The following is a 24,000-nucleotide window of genomic DNA, read 5'->3' on the forward strand; positions in this document are numbered from 1 at the left end:
TTATGATTATTAACGTGTGATTTAAGACATGTAACTTAATGTGCTTTTCATTTTATGCCTTAGGTGTTTTTTTTTCATAGCATTGTGAAGCTCCTTTAAGGTCTGAGTTATGTGGAATATTAAAACGATGTTCCTATAGTGCAGAGTCCCACTAAATATAGAAAAGAAATTCTGACAGCACAACGGTTAAACTAAAATAGAATAATAAATGACTGCATACCATATGCTATAGCGCTGTACTTTGTTGAAAACATGTGTAACTACATTTGATTATTTGGTGGACATATTACTATATTAATGTAAGGATGTTTATGGCAAATGTTTGGGTCATGGGTTCAGCGATGTTTGACTTGCCGTGACTGGTTGATTGACTCAGAGATTGTTTAAGCGGCTCTTGTTGCTCTGTGGTGTACAGTTCTGGTAAGAGTTTAAGAACCCCTCATACACCGCTACATTAAATAAATAAATAAAACACTTTTAACGTTATCCATTGTTTGGTTGTTTTGCAAACTTCTTTCTTTCATGTAAAGTTTGGCTTGGCATGATAGGCTTTCAGAAAACAAATGCTTAAACAAATGCGCACTGGTATTTGAAATGCACCTATGACAAGAAAGCATTGAGGACGGACCTGGAAACCTTATGCGTAAGAGGTTGTGGTTTGTTTCGCTGTGTGGGAGGGGAGGGTATTTAACACAGGGACTTATTCCCATGCTGTCAAATTAGAACGAATAAAAGTGGTCAAACATTTGCGGATCTTTTTGTTTGTTTGTTTGTTGATAATCTAATATAGGGTTGTGGAGACTGATTTTTGTTAACAAGCGGAACTGCTACAAATGTGAAGATTTTGGATCAGACAAGTCTCTGACGCTATTGTTGTTTCTACGTTAACAGCGGTATGTTAAACGTGTCCTTGTCCCTGTTTTTCTGACACTTCGAGGAGGAAGTTGCTATACCTGTGAGTAACTGCAGATTAATTTAAAAGTTTAGATAATGCATATTTATATTTGTGAGGCTTCAAAAAAAAAAAAATATTCACATTTTGCAAAATATATATATACATAGTGGAGGGGAGTGTGCTTTTGGGTTTGATTGGAATAGCGGTAGACTACGGTTAACGTCACTGGTATCAATGTAAAGAGGAAAAACAATACCTGTATTGCAAGGTGCCACGTTAAGTTTGTGAGACACCAAAAACACAATATTAAGTTTAACTTTTAAGTATTTACATATCTTGTAAATTAGATGTTGTGTGGCTCTTTCAGTATAGGGATGTCAAAGTATGAACATCTTGTGACATTCAGGACAGTAAATACCATGTTTATATTTTATACAGAGTTGCAATAAATAAATAAATAGATTACCGACAATCTGGCCTTGGCTGGCATTTGATCAGTATAGTATTGCCAACTCCACCAAAACAGAAATCATGAGACAAACACCTAAAAATCAAGAAGTTTAGCATACAAATCATGAGTTGCTATTTTTCCAAACATAAACCAATAGTTCAGTGCTAAGAGGTAGCTTATATTGTTAGTTAGCTTCAAAACCTCATTACTAGGAGCTTATATTGCTCAACTAACAGCTCAAAGCTATTTACAAAACAGTATTACTGGATCTCATTATGCTTTACAAAAATCAACAGTCCAAATAACTAATAAGCATTACAAACAACTATCTACAATTGTCCTACCTGTGTTATCACCACCCTGCTCAGCTTCTTGGTTAAGGTTACTTTGACAGCTGCTGCGATGACATCTGCTGGAGTGTTGCACACTTAGCCATTTCAAGTAGTTGTTTGGAAGGTTTCAGTTCATAGCAGGTTGGACCATTTGTTCTCATTATGAGTACAGCAGATAAATCGTTGCTGCACATTCTGGAATGGAAAGAAGTTTTGTTTCTCCGCATTAGGGAGAAAACACACTCCACGCTAGACTGATCGTAAGGGAGGATCAAAAGTGTAGCAGTCAGCATCGAAAGAGCTGGGTACCGCTTTTCCTGTGCCCCATTTTGTTAAGATCCAGGACTTGCCCCCCCCCCCACTCATCCAGTTTGGTTACTCCTGGTTGGAATCGGGCAATTCAGAGTCCACTTGGTACTGGTTTCACTCATTCACAATTGTTTGTTTGTTTGTTTTTCGTCCTCAGACTTCGTCACATATGTAAACTGTGTCAGTAGATTAAGAATGGTATCTTCATTTATAATCCAGTTTTTTAGGTGGATGTAGCAATCCTAACACTTGAAGAGTTTTGTTTGCTAGTGGTAGTTTTTTTTAGCAGTTTATGGACTGCTGCAGAGTAAAACTTTCTGACTCCAGCACAGAACCTGTCAAGAGTAGCATTGTCTAAATCTGTATTAGTGGGGATAAAAACTTTAGTTTTAACACCCACTGATAACTTCTTATGTTCTTTCTGATTAACCAAATCTTGGAAACCCACCATGGTTACATCACTGGCAATGCTTATCACATCTGACTTTACAAATCGATTAAGCAGTGTTTTGAGCAGTTTCACACTTTTTTCCCCAGAGGTCCTCAGCTTGAAAAAAAAAGTATTGTAGGCTAATAAATCACCCAGCCCTTGTTCCAAAAACAGAAAGTAAAGATGCGCAGGCAGGCTGTACATTACATTTCCCCATGGAATATGGTGGTTCAAAAAACAGAATTTATGACACTAAAGAGGTTTTTTGCATTTGCTATATTGCAAATTTCCATTGCCAAGAGGTCTGTTTTCACAACTTTAAGACTCTGATTAAAGTATCTAATCATAATGCAAACCTCCTTATCGTTGCAACATCATTACTCTCGTCCACCATTAAAGTTACCAGGCCCGTTTTGGCATGCATTAAAACTGATTCCAAATGGTGATCGGCAAAAGTTTTTAATAGGGTGGTAGCTTTAGTTCGGCCACAGGAAAATTCCTTTGCAATGCTTGAATCTGGAAACATCAACTTTACGAATTTGGTGAAATGATCTGCAAAAGCAATCAATAATCCATGTTCTGCAATGGCTTGGCAAAAAAGTACTTCAGCGTTTGTAACCTTCTGGCCTAAAGTCTGCTAAGTTGGATTAAAAATAAACTATTATAGACTGCTGCATTTTAGAGGTTGCGGCCCGACTTACTTGCTTGGAAGTTTCCATGTGCTTTTTGAGGTTGTTTACTCCAGAATTTCCAATGTTGATGTCTTCAGAACAAACCAGACAGAAAGCATGTTCATCTGGGAAAGAACTGCTCCAGTCTGCTTTGTGCATCTGTAGTGGCGTGGCTTCTTTGGGTTTTTCTTCTCCAACATGACTGTACTGTAGTGTGAAGTTTTGCACCGCCACATCAGAAAAGAGAAAAATCCTGAGATCTAAGCGTACTCTCACGAGATCGTGAGTTAGGGTTAATTTTACTTGGAAATCGCGTCTCTTGCGATTAAATTCGCTACAGTTGGCAAGTTTGTTAGTAGCACCTCTGTGACACTGAGACAAAAGCCACCCCAACTAATTTTTCCTCCATTGCCTTTAGGATACCAGCCAACATCAGCAACTTGGCACAAGCAAGATTCAAACAATTGTGAACCATTACTAATCTTTATGCCCATTTCATATTTATTTCTCAACTAAACTATATATTAAGTCAACTTCCGTTTTATGTTTTCTCAAGGATGGAAGAATAACAGAGATGGTTTTTGGTGGAAGGACACTATTGTTTCCTAGAATTGTTTGGCAGTTTTAATGTGTGGTTTTATATATGGTAATTTTATATGAATAGTAACCCTGAGGTTTTTGGAGGGCAGGGCTTGGGAAGAAAAGGACAGGCCACTTGTAAAAAAGGCAGGTTGGAGCACCCTTGTCCATTCTAGCGAGAACACTAGGTTATCTTTCTTTTATAGTTAATTTCCATTAGAGAAACGTTTTTTTTCTTGATAACCATTAAAAATGGTATTATGCTGTATGTTTTGCTGAGAGATCAAGGTAGAAATCCATGTAAATAGAATATAGGTGGCATAATTAAGTTTATACAGTAAACATGTTAACATAAAATTAAAAAAAAAACACTGTCTACAGTCATTGGCATGGCAAATAAAAATGCCCAGACTGGATCACTGATATTTTCCTAAGAGAAATGGTATGTTTGTAGTCCTCCTAAAAGGTTGTCCAAGTTACTTATAAAATGTTATAGCTATTATAGCTAACTTGAAATCTGCAACTGTTTAAGAGCTGAAAACAATTCAAAAGGTCTAATAAGCAAATTATTAGTTCAATAAAATCAGAGGCATTCTTAGGCAGAGCATGAGCTGGGCTTCAAAACTGAAACACTACCAAAACCCTTCTGGAATGCCAACAGACCATTTCTCTTAGATATGTACACAGACAAATGGTTATCCCATAGAAGGCACCCGAAAGGTAATCAATATACAGCATAGAAGTGGATAGATGGATTACTGAGCACAAGTCTCCAGATGCATGGATAGCTTGCTTGTTATTGCTGTATCTAGGCAGTAGAGTTGCTGATTTCAGAACCTTACTCGAGGTTGTGATTAATGAGAGATGTGGAAAGGATATTTTATCAGTAAATAAAAAATGTTCATGAAATTTGTTTTTTTCCACTATTTCTCAACAGTTGAGACTGCCATCCCTCCGCATCATGTTACTTTTTTTTTAGCATGTCTCCTATATTTTGGTTGAGTAAATCAGTCTTTTAGGTTTTAGCACATTGACGGTACAGCAGTCTATTACTTTGGCAGCACATGAGACTGAAGACAATGGCAAGACATTTTTTTTCTTATGCCTGTTTTCTCAAAAGGACTGCTGTTGCTTTATGCGGCATTATTATTTCTCATAAAAAATAACAAATACAGTTTTTACAGTTTGGCATGCTTTTGTGAAACATTATGTCTTATAAAACTATAGGTTACGGATAAAACCCCAGTTCCCTGAAAGAGAAGATGACCAACAACTATGCTTTTGGGATATGCCTGCCACAGATCAGGTATTTACTGAGCATTTTATGTCAGAGCTGCCGATAGGCCCCTCCGGGGAGTGACTTCCTCGGTCCTGCCTACCGAGGGATTAAGTATTCACTCCGCGGAGATCACGTTCTCTTTTGCATCGAACATACGAATGCGAGTGATGCGACCTTGCAAGGTTTGTTGGTCGTCTTCTCTTTCAGGGAACCGTGGTTACATCTGTAACCTATTGCGTCCTTTCAATTCGAAGACGACCAACAACAATACTTTTGGGAAAGTATATCAAAGCCGTCGTGAGAGAGCGTGAGCGGACAGCATATGAGGGATGTCCCACTACCACCGAACTAATCTTTGTGGTGTGAGTGTGAAACCTCAAGGACCCTTGTGCCTAATGAAGGCGTAGAAGGATCTACCTCATTGAGTCGGTAGAACCTGGTGAATGTATGCAGAGTTGCCCAGCTAGCCGCAGTACAAATATCAGCCAATGAGGGACCTCTGAAGAGGGCCCATGACGTAGCCACTCCTCTGGTATAGTGCGCGGCCACCCTCCCAGGTGGGGGTAGGCCGACATTAGTATATGCAGTCAAAACTGTGTCCATAATCCAATGGGACAGTCGCTACTTCGAAAGGGCTTGACCCAGGGTCCTTTCACCATGACAGACGAAGAGCTGGCCAGACTGACGCAGCGCTCTCGTCCTATCCACATAACATCTCAATGCCCGAACCAGGAAGGGGATGGAAAGCCTCTAGTTCCACTGATTGATTAAATTGGAAAGCCATAACCACCTTAGGGAGTAAAGTAGGGTTTGTACGTAATGACACCCTGTTTCCATCATCCCAGACACGGATACAAGCTCTATGCACTGACAGAGCCTGTAGCTCACTGACCCGCTTAGCAGAGGTGATGGCTAACAAAAAGGCTGTCTTCATAGAGAGATATTTCAACTCTATGGAATGTATAGGCTCAAACGGGGCCTTAGTGAGAGCCTCCAAAACCACATCTAGACTTGGGGTGGACGTCCTTTCTAGGAGGACGTAACCTCTGAGTGCCCTTTAGAAAATGGGTCACTAGTATATGAGTGCACAGGGACACTGAGGCAATAGGGACATGGCATGCAGATATGGCCCTCCTCTAGCAAATCTTCCAGAAACTGTAAGATGATTGCTATAGGGCAATAAATGGGGTCATGACCTCTGGCCATACACCAATTTTGGAAATACCTCCACTTATAGGCGTACAACAACCTTGTGGAGGGGGCCCTAGCATTCTGCTGTGTACTGACAACTGCCAGTTCACCACTCCAGGAAGATGAACATCCTGGGGGGTAGCAGGTTCCTTTTTGCCCAGGTCAATAGCCGATAGGCTATGCGGTGCAACCCTGGGGACCGAAGTCCTACCTGGCGGTTGACATACGCTACTACAGACATGTTGTCCGTGTGGACAAGGACATGTCTCCTCTGGAGCACTGGGAGGAAATGCTGGAGAGCGAGGTGAACCGCTCGCAGTTCCAGCGCATTTATGTGCCTGCCCAGACTGCAACCCAACCTGAGTTGGATGCATCTGTCGTCACCACCTGACAGCTGTGGATCACTCCTATCCTTATGCCTTCACGCAGGCTTGCCTCCACCAGCACAGGGCTTCCCAGCATAAGCAAGACATGGTCAGCCAACAATGTCTGTTGCGTTTGGGGTGTAGCCAGAAGGCATTGAGCCACGCTTGGATCGGGCACATGTGGAGTAACCCTAGTTGGATGGCTGATGAAGCTGTGGCCATCAGACCCAGTAGTTTCTGACACATCACCAATTGTACTGTGGATCCCTGTTGAAACAGGGCTAGACAATTGTGAATGGCAGCCACTCTGTTGTCCGACAGGTAGGCTCGGATTGTAAGGCAATCCAGCCGCAGACCAAAGTAAACCGTACTTTGCACTGGTATTAATTGGCTTTTAGCATCGTTGAGGGTGAGTCCCAGTCTTTCCAGATGCTCTATCACAATCGCTTTGTGGGTCACTGCTCCTTTCTGCGACTGGGAGCAGATTAACCAGTTGTCCAGGTAGTTCAACACCCTGATCCCTTGCAGCTGCAAGGGGCATAGGATGGCATCCACACACTTTGAGACCATGCAGGGGGCTAAAGAGAAGCCAAATGGACGGATGAACTAGAGAATGTGGCTATGTGTGACCATCTGGAACCTCCTCTCCCTCAAGAACCCGTTGAGGAGTCTCAGGGGCGAAGGCCAACATCTTTTGGCACTAGAAAACCTTGGGAAGTGAGCATCGCAGCCACCTGTCGAGACGCCTCCTGCTCTCAGTGAGAGCGTTGCAGTATATCCTCCACCGATGGCCCGAAGGTATGGCCAGGGGAGATAGGCGCGCCCAATAAGGCCGACATCCGGGACCCTGACCTGTGACAGCCAAAGCTGTCTGCTCACCACTACGAGACCAGCCAGGCTTCTGCCCAGGTTTTGCCCTTGGAAGCCTGAGATTTGCAGCAGCGTACCTGAGACAAAGTGCAGCTCTGAGGCTACTGGTTCAGGGAGGAGTGGCGATCGCAAGATGCCATCCAGGTAGGCCGTCAGGAGACCTGCCATGTGGCCAGGTGCGTTACTTGTGTTTTGGCTGCATACGCTTTTTTAAGATGGGCCTCTGTTATCCTGCATTAGGGCATACAGAGACCTTAGACAGACCTCCTACTGGAGGGGCTCGCACCAGGGCCGCTATGGTGGAATCCACCGGCGGAAATTGCGCTAGTCCCAGCGCCCCTGCACCTTCCAAGGAGGCCAGCGGGGCTGCGTGTTTGGAGACACTCGACGTAGAGGCTGGTCGATGCCAAGAAGACTGTACCTCCTCCAGAAAATCCGGGAACATCAGAAAATGCTGTGGGGTCGAAGTTTGCGCCGGTCTGAACACAGAGCTGCGCTGTTCAGGCGCTGCCTTCCAGGGGACCTGGAGGAAGTTGGAGGCTCGGTCCATAAGTGCTCGAACTGAGCTCGAAGGAGGGGTAACACCAGTCTCTGAGGCAATCTCAGAGGTGGGACCCGTCTCCTTGGTTATCTCCTGGATGTCTGTCTCCTGCTGTGCGAAGGAGTCCCCATCCCAGGAAGCTGCAATCGAAATCGCGTCCTATTTCTCCTTGCTCATTGCCTCGTCTCGCTTTGAGATGTCCACGACCACCAGTGAGGGCGGAGTCGTTACCGGGGCAGGTGCTGGAGGCGAAGCTGGGGCAGGAGCATGGGGAAGAGCCTGCTGTCTGACCAGGTACTCTAGAACCTGAGCCACCTGGCTCTTCAGGTCAGAGATATCCTTAGCCTGCTTACTGTGCCTTGCCTGCTTACTGCTCCTTGAAGGAGCCTGTGCGCAGGGTATGCTCTGCGATGGGCTCAAACACAGGTGGAGGAGGGAGGAGGATGAGGCTCCCAACACTGCAGAGGGCTCAGCTGAGCTGGCTGAGGAAGCTGCTCCCGTAAACTCTTCAAGATTCCTGTGCAGGATCCGAGGTTGGGACGCTGCGCAGATTAAGCAGAACTCCTCTACTAGGGCGGAGGAGGCATGATGCATTCCCAAGCACCTGACACAGGAGGTGTTTGTCCTGTAGGGGCAGCATCCCTCCGCAGGACATGCAAGAGTGGAACTTGGACATCTCGACGTGCCGGGGCAAAGCACCGATGCATTGAGCGTCCTGGGGACTGAGGGTGCCTGAGCACCGATGCACCAAGGTCCAGATGCTCTGAGGCACTGAGGGCACCGAGGGTGCAGATGCAGGGAGCGTTTGAGCACCAAGGCTATGAGGCACCAAAGCACCGAGGGCACCGATGCAGGGAGTGTCTAAGCACTGAAGGCACCGGAGCACCGAGGGCACCGAAGCACAGAGGCTTTAAGGTAACGATGCACTGATGCAGGGAGCGTCTAAGCACCAAAGGCGGCGAAGCACCAAGGCTCTGTGGCACCGAAGCATTATAATATTTTTTTAGCTGCAAAGACAGAGGAAAAACACAGACAGCAGATGCTGTAGGTTAGAAAAACTCAGACTACAGTCGTCAAGCGATGTAGGCTGTCGAAAGAAAGAACGTAATTTATTTATTTATTTATTTATTTATTTATTTATTTATTTTTAAATGGAGCGCAGTTGTGCAGCGTTTCAGGCTCAGTCCTCAGATGCCGAGTTTCCAATTCCGGGGAAGTGGCAAGCCAACCTCCAGCAGTAAATTTCAGGGGAACAGAAAACTCAAAGTGAGAGCTCATTTACAAGATTCAGTCCCGCAACTGGAGAGGTTAGTTTATACCTACCTTGCCTACCTGATTGTGAGAAGCAAAAGAGAATGTGATCTCTGCGGAGTGACTACTTATTCCGTAAGTAGGCGGTACCGAGGAAGTCACTCCTCGGAGGGGCCTATCGGCAGCTCTGACATAAAATGCTCAGTAAATACCTGACCTTTGGCAGGTATATCCCAAAAGTATAGTTGTTGGTCGTCTTCAAATTGAAAGGGAACTTACAACACATATTATTTATTTGAGGAAAAAAGTACTTTCTGATAGCTACTGTGGAAAGGATGGCTTGTGGGTGACGTCAGACCAGGAAATGCTGAGACACAGTACTGTGAGTAAAGTGCGCTGGTGCTCAGATTTATTAAACAAAATAGTTTAAACAAAACAAAACACTGTGACACCAAAATAAACGGCATGATGGCCAAAATAAACAGACAAACAAACAATGAACAAACACAAGCAAGTACAAGTACCTTGCCGGTCCATCCAGCACAAGTAGCAATTGTTATTTTATTTTTATCTTTTTAGTTTTCCTCTCCTCTCTATCTCCCATTCTCCATTATGAACACCCAACCCCGAGTGATTGATCCATGCCTCTTTATATACAGCTGTGCCGGGACTCAGTTGCTAATCATTCAATCTGGCCCCGGTAGTTTGCACGTGAACTAACTGTGCATTACTCGGGCCCACATAACCCAAACTACACAAAATAAACCAAATACCCCCAGGGGCGGTACCCTGTAACACCTACTAAATATAGCTTTTTTAAACAAGGTACTGTATTTTATTAATAATAAAAAAGAAAAACTCTAGAGGGAATAATCTGACTCCAGGGTTACATGATGTCTACATTTTTTCTCCTTTCCCCCAGAGATGCATATACTATATGTGGTGGTTCTTTAGCACAGAAAGTGAGTATTGTGTATGTGGAGGCATCTGTGCATCACTCTGTTGTCAAACTTAGTTTTTAGTGAGTTACTTAATTACTTTCGAGTCCATGTCTGTAATTCTATTGCGAAGGTCCAATAAAACCCAACATCTTGTTTTCTATTTAATAGGATAAAATCTACTCCTGCTGATTTTGATTTGCTCAATCAATGCTAGATAGCAATGTTGGTAGGGGAGGGGGTTTACATGTATTCACATGTCGACACGTGTTTTCTTGTAAATTCCTTTTCCAAAGGATGCCGCCTACTAGCCAGCTGAAGATAAGGGTTGCTGTAAATGTATTGCCTGAGGAACAGAGTGGACTAATGATGACCATGTTATGTATAGGTAGGCCCTGGATGGTGGAGGCTTTATGTCCTGTCAGTTTATTCCTCTGTGGCAAAGTGGTTAACTGTGTGCAGGTGAAGGTAATGCAGCAGTGATTAATAAACAGACAGACAATTATAATCCAGGTGCAATGTTTAATGGTTTTTAAATCCAATGGCCTGATGGCAAAACAACAGTAAATAATAACAATGGTAATGAAGCAATACAGCGGTGTGTGTTGCTCATTTGTAATCCACGGGTTAGCCCCATTTTTAGTTCACAAACACAAACACCAGTCCACAGTGCATGCTCTAGTGCTCATGGTGAATACAGTTCTTTAGTGTAAACAAAAGTGCAGTGTTGTTGATCCGGGTTTAGTGCTGGCCTATTGGCGACAGCTCCGGATCATGTTTGCCGTCCAAATAATTACAAACAGTATTATTAACGACAAACTCACATTTCACAACACAGGTTCTCCTTCTGGTCATTTAATATAACCATTCACAAAGGAACAGATCACATCACTGCGCCCCCTTTTTATAACATCACCCATGACCCCTTGGTCAACGAGCGCATCTGCTCCTCCAATCCGCGGATGCCACGTCGTTTCCCGTCTAGGTCATTGAGTTCGTATACTGTAGCTTTGCCCCCTTTCTAGATGGCCGACTTCCACCTAACCCTGGGAATAAACTGTCATGCCATTTAGTCCAGGGTACTCTGTTCCCTGTACACAGTGTCCTGCGCAGGTCAGGAGGGAGATCTAACACCAAGAATCATTCGATCTCTGTCACATCCTCACAGTAAAATTATTGTATATATCTTGGCACCATGGTGCAAGGAAGATCAACAGGAAATGGTTGTCCCTGGATAGCTGGAGGGCTTTTGCAACTTGAGTATAGGGCCAACTTTTATTAAATTGATGTGAATAGCTTACATTTTGCCTTATCATTGCAGCATAGAGCCCACTGATGTATGATTTCAACTTCAATGTTGAAGTCTGAAGTATGAGAAAAGGAGCTCGCTACCGAAATACACTTCGTGAAATTGGGATAGAGCACAGCGCCACTGTAAAATAAATAAAACCAAAAACACCAGTAGTGAGCCACTTCATATATAAATGATGGCCAAGCAAGGGAACTTTTCCTATAATGATTTGGATCACATCATTTTGGGTGCCTCACCTTCAGCATCAATTACTGTTTTTAAAACTAAGTGCATGCATGCCACTGACTGTATCTGTGAAAGTATTATTATAGCCTACTAGGATTTGGCTGTTCTAAACTGTAAAGAAAATAATGTCCACACAGTAAATTGTATAGTGACAGCCCTGGCATGCACAGATGCCAAAAAAGGAATAATTTGTAAACCTGCATATCTAAGAAAACGTGTGCCCGCACATGATCTGCATGCTAAGGGTTGCCCACCTTGAATGTTGATTATTCACGGAAACCTTCATGATTGTAGTGTTGTAGTGCAATCTTCTGTTTTGTGTGAAAGTGAGGATTAAAACACTTATAAAAATACTTCAATTCATTAATTACTTATCCATATCTTAAAAATAGAGACTGTACACTATTTTTTTTAAAAGAAATTAGGGTTAATGTTTTCATGTCATCCATTCGTAGGACTGAGGAAAAATGTAATCTATACTATACAATATTATTTTAGTTATTCATCAAAATAATTCCAGGTAGTCATTGTTAATTATTTTATACTATGCCTTTAATAGAACAGGTGATGGTTATTTCCCTTGCTGGCTGTAAAGATTAAAGTATAATTGTTTATGCAGCAAAGTGTAAACTGCATTTTGAATATGTAGGAATTGTTATTGTCTGTTTTTATTAAATTTCAGTTAATTGGGTATCTAGAGGCAGTTAGTTGATAACTTGTAGCCAATTGAGAAACATATTAAATTACATGTATCAACATAAATAGTTAGAAGGCTAAAAAGGCAGAGAATAACCTTCAGAGAGACAAGTAATTAACACCCTTAACTCTAAACTGTCCAGAGGTTTAATCTTTATTAAAAGATTAATTATAATTTGAGATCAACTATAAAGATATACGTCAAAATGAAAGGCTTGTTGTGTACATTATTGTTAATGGCTTCTCGAATGTGACACATAACCTTCATTCACTTGTGTGTGGTGTCATTCCTAAAACTACGGGATAGCACTACTCTTCTATTATTATTATTATTATTTATTTCTTAGCAGACGCCCTTATCCAGGGCGACTTACAATTGTTACAAGATGTCACATTATACATTATTTCACATTATACAGATATCACATTATTTTTACATACAATTACCCATTTATACAGTAGGGTTTTTACTGGAGCAATCTAGGTAAAGTACCTTGCTCAAGGGTACAACAGCAGTGTCCCCCACTGGGGATTGAACCCACAACCCTCCGGTCAAGAGTCCAGTGCCCTAACCACTACTCCACACTGCTGCCCTATTCTATGCAGTTAATCCTGAGGCATGATGGGAAGTCATGTCATAGAAAGAAACTAATGGCACAAACTTATCTTTACAAGCTTTCTGATAAAAGTAGAAAAATAAAAACATTACAGTACATTGTCATTAATATTACCTTCCTGAATACATAAGATACTGTATTCTTTAAAAAAAAAAAAAAAGAGAAATGTCATACTGTTGTGGTTTATTATTACTGCACTGCTCTACTGTGTCAGATTTGACACTTTTTTGACAGGTTATAAATATAATGACCTATCCTACAAGTCTTATCTTGTGGTGAATATATTTCAATACATAAGATCATAAGAAAGTTTACAAATGAGAGGACACCATTTGGCCCATCTTGCTCGTTTGGTTGTTAGTATTTTATTAATCCCAGAATCTCATCAAGCAGCTTCTTGAAGGATCCCAGGGTGTCAGCTTCAACAACATTACTGCTGTTTTTGCCTCCTATTTTCTGTTCTGAATGTTGTGCCTCGATGGCAGTGCGCTGTGTTTATTCATTTTTTAGAAAGGGAAACGGTGATGCAATTTGATTGCAGTTTTCTAATGTGACAGTGTAGAACAAAATGAAGAATGTGACAGTGTAGGACAGAAGAACAAAAATGCAGCACTCTGATTGACTGAAACACTTTACAGCATATTGATGCAGAGTCGTTATCAGCATGAGATGGGATGTCAGTGTGATTCAGTTTTGCGAACCGCGTGAAAGATTACTGGGGGTGCTCCTGCACTGAGTCAGAACGTGATAGCAGAAGGGTCTCAATTCTAGCACACCATGGACAGGGAGCAGCATTACACACACACACACACACACTATATATGTATATGAGAATAGGCTGCAGAAAAAGCATAAAAGGTGAGAGCACACTTGGTAGTTTTGCAGTATAACTTTAATTAATCCATGTATGTGAGACAGTTATAGTCCATACAGAAGTGCTAAAGTTTCGATGCTACTAGCGTCTTCCTCAGAGCAATCTGGAGAAACTAGTATAGACGGGCCCCATATAAACTTTGATTCAATTAGCAAGAACACCATTGGTCATTTACACATAATTGGAAACACTTCCCATATGGATATTTGTAATCTAATTGTCTACAACAACCCAGTGTATACAGGTTTCAACAGGGCAAATATATTGAAGTGACTCAATAATAATCATAAAATACTTGCATATTAAACATACATTAAATATCATTTTTTTGTCATTAAAAGAAAAAACAATACAGAAAAAGGAATACATTAATTCAAAAAGCCCCTAATAATCCTCTTATAAGGAAAAAAACATAATTACGGTGGTTTCTTCAAAGATGGTATTGAATATGCCAATAACAGCTAGAAAAAGCTAGAGAAACAAGGCTAAGTTCTTCATTCAGTCCCCTCGGTTCTAAAGTATCCAGTGTATAAATCCAACAGCACTCACGGCGTCGGAACCTATTAATCAAGTCCCTGCCTCTACTTGAAAGACTAATCTGCTCTATATCAACGAATTTCAAGGAAGATGCCATGCCATGATTAGCTGTAATATAATGTTGGGCAATAGCATAATCCATGTTTCTATTATATATAGCTGCTTTATGCTCGGCTAGTCGTACTTTTAAGGGCTCTTTTTGCTTGGCCTATATGTACAAGACCGCACTGGCATTTAAGCATATAAATGACGTGTGGTATTGCAGTTGATAAAACCACTTATTTTATATTTAGTGCCTGTGTGGGGGAAAAGACTTTTGTATACATTGTATTGGCCACAACGAAAATTACCTTCTGGTTTGCAGGGAAGCCAATTCTTTGTAATAGATGGAGGTGAGTATACAGTATGTATCACCCTATCTCTGATATTACGTGCACGTCTAAACGTAATCATAGGAGGCTGTGGCAAAGCGCCCCGCCCCTGTGTGCATTTGTGTTATGTGTTGTATGTTGCGTGTGTAAATGTTGGTGTATAGATTGGTACACGGGATATAAACGGGTCTGTGTTTCACGTGTATTTAAAGTGTAGATTTGTGTTTAGGCACGAGGAGAGCACAAATCACTTCACGTGCTGGTTAAATGTAATATGTGAGCACGGGGTTGCACAGAATTAATTCACGTGCTGGGATTCAAGTGAATAATTAATTAGTAATTGAATCCCAGCACAACAGTATATATAGATGCACATTTTCACTCAGTCGTGGTTAGGTGTTCAGAGAGTGGAGAACGGGTGAGAGAGAAGGAGTAAAATAAGATCGTAAATATAAGTGTTTTGTTTGTACTCACCGTGTTTGTTCGTCTGTCCTGCACCGTCTGTTTAGTGTTTAGTCGTTTTGTATGTCTGTTTATTTTGGCGCAAGTGCCGTGTCCTGTTTTTGTGCTGTTTCAAACCTTTTATTTTCTGTGCTGTTTATTATTAAATGCTGAGCGCGATCACGCGCTCAGCTTAAACAAACCACATCTCTCTGTTTATTTACTTCCTGCTTCTGGTCTGACGCCACCCACTCCGGCCGTCTTTGTGACAGAGGCGAAGAAGTGAAAATATGAAGTTGTTTGTCACTTTTCAAAATGTGCCAGTGTTTTAAAATGATGTTTTTGATTGCACTCGCTTGTGGGTTATATTCAGTGGAAAAACAGAGACCATGGTTGTCTGCAGTTTTAGTTTTTCTTTCAAATAAAGTGGTGCAAAAGTTGGAATAAGAGTTAGGTTTCTGGCTGCTCTGATTTTAACCAAAATCATCTACTAAAAAAAAAGGTTATAAGGTCCTTTTAGGAAAAAGTATTATAAGTACTAAAAACACATTTTAAAAATAGTTTGCTGACGTCTTCCTCCTTTTTGCTGTTGGATTACAAATATTTTTGTTGTTGTTTGGAGTATTCCTGGTTTTGTTTTGGATGGGCAGCAACCCCAAGGATTTTCTACACTAACAGCTTCCCCAGACCTGGTGAGATCTGACCAATCTATTTTTTCTAGATTTTGGATTATTTTTGTTTTTTTCTTGTTTTTTAATTTGAGGAGCTGCAGTAACTATTCTGTTCAGGACTGTGTAAATATTTGTGGGGTGTTGGTTTGAGGTTATTTTTGGTCACTTGTAAGTGTTGTATCTACATCATTAATGTTTCTGTACAATACACTTGTTTGTTGGTTAATTGAACTGGGTCCAGAATCTATTTATTTTTCTGACAGTATTCCATAAATTTTGGAAACCGTTACAATACAACCAATGCTGATCAACAGAAAACTGATTCCTACAGTGGAGACAACCAGTACTACTGCTATACCATATTTTACCATATTTTAGAAACTTTGTAACTTCATAAAACTGAACAGGAATAAAAAGAAAGCATTCAATGTATAATAAAGTTTATAATACTGTTGAATGAATAGAGAGTAATAAGGGCAATACTGTATTCTCTGGGAATGTTGCACTTCTGGTAATGCGAAGGGGATAACAAATTTACTGCAGTATATCAAGTAAGTTAACTGGTAGCTATCATTCTATACTAAAGTATTGATTGCTTCCTACAATATTTCATCCTGCTCAAAGGATCTTATCATCAACTAGCATTTGCACTGCATGCTTAGGAATGGCTGAACAAAATGCATGTTTACATTTTTGTCAACCCCAGTAATAGCTATCTTTCATCACTTACATTTCATTCTCCTGTAAACTAAATGCTCAGAGACATCAAGAAGAGTGGGTTGAGTATGGACTTGTCACATTAAACTCTGAACCCTTTACAGTTTTTCAGGCCCATGGATCCCAAGCAAGTGTTTCTGTCCTTGCTGACATTTGGAGTCACTGGTCTGGTCCTCTTCATGTACCTGCAAGCTAGGGTTCATGGTTCACACCCCGAAGGTAGGGTTACACTTCATTACACATTTATTCATTTATCAAAATAAATACACACCTGAAATGTGGATCAAATATGTGAATCATACATTTAGCTGCTTTGGTCATTTACGTTTTCTTTCAAAGCTTGATTTACAAAAGCCTAGTCCCCAGCTCACCACTGTAAATGAGAACCTTTTACTCAGTTGGTCATGCATTGTTAAATAATGTGTTTTAAAAAAATACCATATTCTACCCACCTGCAAAATAATAAAGAATAGAATAAGTATTTTGTACAAAAAATACAAATAAAAAATAATAAAATGGTGTACTTGACATTCAGATGTTTAAAGTGTTAGACATGTTATAAAATATGTTAAGTTATTCAGTGACACACTCGGTATGAATGAATTAGCATGTGTTTAACTGTGTGTTGGATATTTTTAGGGTTAGAGCAAGCTGGTTACTTGTTTTAGAGTACAAAATAAATACAATGTTTTACAGAACTCATTGTGGTATTCTCTAGATATTTCTGACAGAGAGCAAATTAATCAAATCAACAGTGGGGAAATGTATTTTACAGTGATTTATTTTACAGAACTCATATACTTTTGATTTATGGAGGGATGTTGTGAAAATTTAAACAGTTTAAATATTAAAATCTTTCAAATGTAATTTACTTTTCTGTTTTTATTTATTTTTATATTATTTTTAATACTGTTCTTGGAAAAACATTACTTTGTTATTAATATGTGCTGGATTATGTGTATTCAGAACTTCAATACATTAATGCCAAAAATCATATTTAAATAAGTGGTAAATAGCAAAAATTCCAGACAATCCTCCAGTATGTGCAGGTCCCTGTTTCCCTATAATGTGACCTTTGTGGTTCCTGTCACTCTTTATCAGATGAATTAAAACTATAATTGACTGTAGCACTGCATTACTTTTCCTTCAAGCTGTAGAAACCACAAATATTGTATGACATCACTGAGATGTGGACTATATTGCTGGATGAATTGAATGAAGTAATGTGCAGCTGTTAACAGGACTGCAAATAACTTGATTTCATGGTAAGAGTTTTTCCTCCAGAACAAATATTTTGTATTTAGATGTTTGCAGGAAGAAGTAATGATTTCAATATGATCTTGTGACAGGGTAGCGTCACGACCAAGCTGTTACCGACAGGAAGAGAGATTCAAAACACAGAAGCTGCAGTGAAGCGCTATCGTGCACATTTAATTCACAAATACAAACACTAAACAAAACACATTAACAAATAAAAGGGCACAAGGGCCAAGACAAAAAGACTATACAAAAACGTATGGTCAAAAACAGGACAGCAGCACAGCAACACGTACCTCCACCAACACTGACATTAACCTGTCTAACACCTGTGATTCCCCTTATACACCTGTGGCTGGAGCCTCATTACCCATTAATTATTCAATTATGGCCCCAGCCACATTCCCACTTGTTTTCTCTACACACACAACTTATACCGGCAGGGCTGGCACCTCCGGCCATGCAGCTTGCAGGGGTGCGGACAGGCAGCACCTCCCTCGCTCGCCTCCGGGAACCGGCCACTCCTCCCTTTTTTTGGCACTCAGCCTGGCGCTGGGAGAGCCTTTAGGTGAAGCCTTTTTATTATTATTATTATTATTATTATTTATTTCTTAGCAGACGCCCTTATCCAGGGTGACTTATAATCGTAAGCAAATACATTTCAAGAATCACAGTACAAGTAATAATACAATTAAGAGCAAGATAAAAACAATGACTTTGAATTTCCTTTCCTCAGCCGACCACCTCCTCCCGATAGAGGGCCTTTCTTTTCATTTAAATTTATTTTTTTTCCCCCAACTGCAGTCCTGCTCTGAGTCTCCAGGGGCGGTATCCTGCTCTGACACCAAATGTGCCAGGGCAGCGTCACAGCCAGGCTGTTACTGGCAGGAAAAGCGACTCGGAACACAGATGCTGCAGTGAAGCTCTATCGCGCACGTTTAGTTCACAAATACAAACACTAAAAAAAACATTTTAACAAATAAAAAGGCACAAGGGCCAAAACAAAAGGTCTATTCAGAAACTTAGACATAAACAGGACAGCAACAAATACCTCCACCAACCCCGACATTAAACGAATTCGCACTTAAATGTAATTATTTACTGTATTCTTTATTTTGCTCTTCTTTGTATTTGATCTTATTATCTACTGATTTTATTGTACTTTATAACTGCTCTTGTCTGTAATGTGATACTTTGTATTGTGATATTTTGTAACAACTGTACAGGGGCAAATCCAGACTTATTACATATTTTGACAGAAAAAAAAACCGCTTAAGCGTTTTGGAAAGTAACCAAAAACACTAATTTCATACAGTTATATCAACAACGAACGCTCTGAAAAAAAAAAGAATTTACATAACTCGAAAATAGCTAAAAATAAGCACAGAAAAATACAAATAATAAAAACTGAAAAACAGAAGCCCTAATTATACATAAAGATACATAATAGAGTATTGAACTAAAGTACAGTGTTGCCTCTGGAGTCTATTTTATTGGGACTGTTTCTAGTACAGAATCCTCACCACTGATGCTTTTGGCAGGTTATTGTACTTTTTTTAAACATTGTACGTTATAGAAGTAAGGTGTAATGTATAAAGGTTATTACTATCATGGGCTTTAGGGGTAAAATCATAATGCTGTCATTTCGTATTTTACTTATCTGTGATGTAAACCCGTCTTGTTTCAGTAGTGGCTGCCATAAGAAGTTGCAAACTAATACTAAACAGCAATATGGATGTTTATTATACAGCAGCTTGCAATTTGATACGTGATCAAAGCATAACCATTTTTGTCTTCAGGTAAAACTTGGCTTTCAAGTTAGTATTGTCACTAGTTTTGAATGCCGTGGTGTAAGTTTTTTGGTGCTGGGACCTGTAATGCATTTAAGTGGGATCATCACACATTCTAGTTCCCAGCCTAAAAAACCCTGCTGTGTTTGAACATAAATGAAGATTGCAACATCTATTTAATATTGACAAAGAGACAGAGAAGGTTATTATAATGATGGTGATTGTAACAGGATAGCGCTGTGGCCCCAGATGTTATTGGCAGGAAAGACACTACACTAGAGTGCACATTTATTAAACAAAACAACAAATAAACAGACACAAGGGCCAAAAGAAACAGTTTACATAAAATACACGCTGGGCATTCACCTTCACTATATAATGCAAAACACCAACACAAAACTCACCAAAACAAACTCACTTAATGCTCTTCGTCAAACAAGGTGGTCATTCCCCAAGTTATTTACAGTTATCAAAATGTTTTACGTGAATACATCTTTTTTTGTATGACTAATTATGTGTACTAATATTTACTTGCACTACACAACATTGCAGGCAATGTGACAATCAAAAAAGTTACACCCTGTTAATACATTTTTTAAAATGGTTTTGTTTATAATTCGACAAAGAGGGTGAATTTGCACGGGGTACACCAGTCCCAAATACATAAATACGTTTTAAACTATTTTATTTACAGCTAAGGATAATAATAATAATAGCATCAGTAATAAAACAAATTTAAATTAGGATGGATGTAGTAATTGTATCAGTTTATTATGCGATTAAAACCGATATTAACTAAGACTATTTTTTTTTTTTTAATCGCTTGACAGCCCTAATATAGATATATATTAATTCCTTGAAATTCTAGCCTGTGATTGGTTAAAACCTCATCATAGGAGCACAAATAGATTGAACTATTGCCCTAACATCCTTACACCACCGGGCAGTAGTCTCCCTCTGACATGTGATTAGTTCACATCACTGTCCCAACCCTTTTCAAAGGAATGCCCTTCATTTCCACTCCTCATAACAAGAGAAAATGGCTGAATGGGTGATTCTGTGACTTAACAGAAAATGAATTACAAAACATACTACAAAAGAAAGATGCTCCAAACAAATGGTGAGTAAAACGTCACTTTCACTGTTTTCTGACTTTCTGAAATTCAAACAGATTCCACTGAACGATGTAAACAAATATGATGGCAGGGATCTAAACTGTATTATGCAGCAGTCATCAAGCCAGACTTAGAGCTGTACACCAAAAAGACTAAAGGATACTATCTTCAAGTATTGCTCATCCTTGTTAGACAGCTTTTTGGGTCTTCTAGTCCTGGGTTTGTCAATTACAGATGATGATTCTCTGTACTTGTTGATTTATGCTTCGTATACCATACTTTGAAAATCGAGTGATGCGAGCTATTTCACTCAATGTTTTTACTTTTTTATGCAAGTCAAGGTTGTTATAATAATAATAGAAAACACTAGTGGAGGCTTTGAGTAAATTGTTGATGCTCATAATGCATCAGAGTAGAAAAATGCAACATGTTGTGACGGAAATATAATGCGTTCTGGTTGTAAATCTCCCTCTCGACCTGTGAGGATACAAAGTAGCGAAAGGGAAAGGCTTTGGACAGGTTGTCCTGACAGTTCATTCCCTGGGTCGGGAAGTCAATCAGCCTGGAAAAAGACGAGACTCCAGTGCGAGAATGTATTGACCTGGAAGGTAAACGAGGTAGCAGCTGCAGGCAATAGAGTCAGCTGCAATCGTTTACCAAGGGGTCATGCATAATCGCATAAAAGGGGCTGGAGAATTGTAAATCTTTTCCTTCGCTTGGGTTTTGACGTGGAAACTGGAAGGACCAGGAGATTGCCCAAAATAATTAAAAGAAAATAATTCGTGAGTGTTTTGTTTGTTTGTCTGTTTAGTAATTGTCTGTGTTTGTTATCACCAGACGGCTAAACACAAATCCGGAGCTGTTGCCAAGGGCCAGCACGAAACCGGATCACCACTGCACTACCGTCACTAATAAACATTGTTATCAGCACTTGTTTCACTAAAAGCACGTATTATATAGTACTTCACCACAAGCACTGAGAGCACTCACTTTGGAACAGTGATCGTGTGTGTCTAATTGTGTGTGTTTTGTACCGTGTTTTTCATTTGCGGGACTGCAACCCTTTGTTTCATCACTGCGCAATACACATTGTTGTGTATTGCCAGCTCTTTATTATTTACTGGCAGGTCATCAGACCATTGGATTATAAACCATTAAAACATTTTCACCCGTACTTTGTTGTCTGTGTGATTGTTGGAATTACGGTATCTGCACTGCACCTGCTATACACCTGCTACCACTTACCACTTTGCCACACATGTCTAAGACATTTGCACAGCAGTGTATATGAAGAGTCTTATTTTATACTTCAATGTTACATTTTTATTTATTTTAACTATTTAATTTGTTCATTTTTATGTATCCTTTCTACAAAATATATTCCTCAGTTATAACAATATTGCCTATGAGCTTCTTTGTAAAATTTGTGTTCAAACCAGCTTTTAAAAAAAAAAGTTTTGCCATTTGTTACCAATATTTTATTTTCTCCTAATGGCCTACAAGTATACCTGATATTTTTATCTCTCACAGTTGTTGGATCTAGTCCAATTCGTGGATAAAGATAGAAAACTGGCGGATTCTTCTGACATTTCATTATATATTTCTCCAGTGACTTGATGGGGAAGTTTGGATCATCAGGGCACTCCATACATTTAATGATCATATTTTGATATGTTATAAGTAAAACATTACTCTTTTAAATGACTCCTATGCGTTATTGCAGTACAGACTTCATGCACTGGGGCAGCTGCTCAATCGGTGCCTTCCACTTATTGACAAGATACAATGAGATGGTGTTTTTAGAGGCACATATTGTACAACAAAGTTAGGTTAAAATCGGCTTGTTTCCTCTAATTTATCTAAGTTCTCTTTCATGAATTTAGCTCTAAATTCAGGCCCTGAATAATATTTTTTTTTTAAAACATTCCCTTCATCTATCTGGAGAGCATATGCTTTTCAATGGGCCAACAGTGAGACAGTTTTCAAATCTCACAGCTTTAGGGGCCCCCAAGTATGTTTTCGAAAACATGCAAAGGGGTACCTCGTGCATGCACCTGTAATTGTGCAGGGAAGCAGAATTCAGGTAAGATCAATACAATTGGAATGAGAATAAAAAGCTTTACACATTGCAAATTAAAAGCTGTGCTAGAAAGCCACAAAGAATGAGTGAAATAAAGTCCTAAGCAAAGTTAAAATTAAGCAAAAACTTAACAGTTTCTAGCCACCCAGAGAAATGGCCAACAAAATCAAATAGGATCCAGTCAAACCAAGTACTATAATTAAGATAAATAGTATTGCCAGTCAGGAATTGCAGAGGTTCAATGCATTGTGCCAAATCCCAATCAATGTTCAAATAAGCCATGACAAGCTACAAAAGAACATGTTGTGCAGACTGAACTAAAGAAAAGAATTGATTTACAGAACAAAATTGAAAATAGAAAACAGATTACTTTTGTTCGATTTTTTACTATATATATATATATATATGTGTGTGTGTGTGTGTGTGTGTGTGTGTGTGTGTGTGTGTGTGTGTGTGTGTGTGTTTGTTGTTTTAACCATGTAAAGGATAGTTTATTTTTCTTTTCCATTAAATATTCTTAAGGTATCAGGCATATCACCAGGTTATCCACAGATGTATACATAATTTACTAGGGCAGAAGTGCTAGATCCTTCAAGATATCTAGTAAAGCCTAAAGAAATTCCAGATGCAGAGCAAAGATTAGCAGACAAGTAAGTCTGGGTTTCATGTCTTGTTCACAATGCGTCTGCCACAGCTGTCAGTGAATGTCATCCTGTCAACACCGCTGCTGAAATTCTGATGAGGGTTTCAGGGCCAAAGCTGGGTTATTCTGCTATTTTGACATTGCAATTATGAGGATCAGTACTAAGTACACTGCCCCTTCCTTCGGTTCATGAACTACACTGAGCTTGTCATTGGAATGCCTTCTGTCAAGATGTGCTGGACTATCAGTATTTGACTGTAAATGCTGGTCTTGAGTATTATCTTAATAACAAAATTTAAACAACACTAACAGTGCACAATAGTGTATCCATTTGACATTTAGACTGCAAATATATCCTTTGTGATATTACTAACTATATGTATGTAAGGAGCAGCAAATTACAAAAAACAAGGTATATAGAATTTTTTTTTTGGTGGCTGTCAACAATTATAATCTTGTTTTAATTACATTTAGGATGGGTTTAGACTAGTGTGAACGTTAACAGCTGGTCCAAGATTAGTGATAATCAGGGTCTGAAACCAGCCATAAGGG

General features: G+C 39.7%; 1 protein-coding gene across 1 annotated transcript in view; it reads left to right on the top strand.

Moving 5' to 3' along the window:
• The first annotated feature begins 743 nt into the window (after window positions 1-743).
• The window catches only part of LOC131723070 (carbohydrate sulfotransferase 9-like), an 85,134-nt gene continuing 61,877 nt past the window's right edge, over window positions 744-24,000 (top strand). The window contains exons 1-2 of the mRNA XM_059016407.1: window positions 744-955; window positions 16,668-16,782. Coding sequence (XP_058872390.1) covers window positions 16,680-16,782 — 103 coding nt within the window. The 5' untranslated portion in view covers window positions 744-955; window positions 16,668-16,679. The remainder of the gene's footprint in view (window positions 956-16,667; window positions 16,783-24,000) is intronic.

This window comes from Acipenser ruthenus, chromosome 3 (assembly GCF_902713425.1).
Source record: "Acipenser ruthenus chromosome 3, fAciRut3.2 maternal haplotype, whole genome shotgun sequence".
Lineage (NCBI taxonomy): Eukaryota > Metazoa > Chordata > Actinopteri > Acipenseriformes > Acipenseridae > Acipenser > Acipenser ruthenus.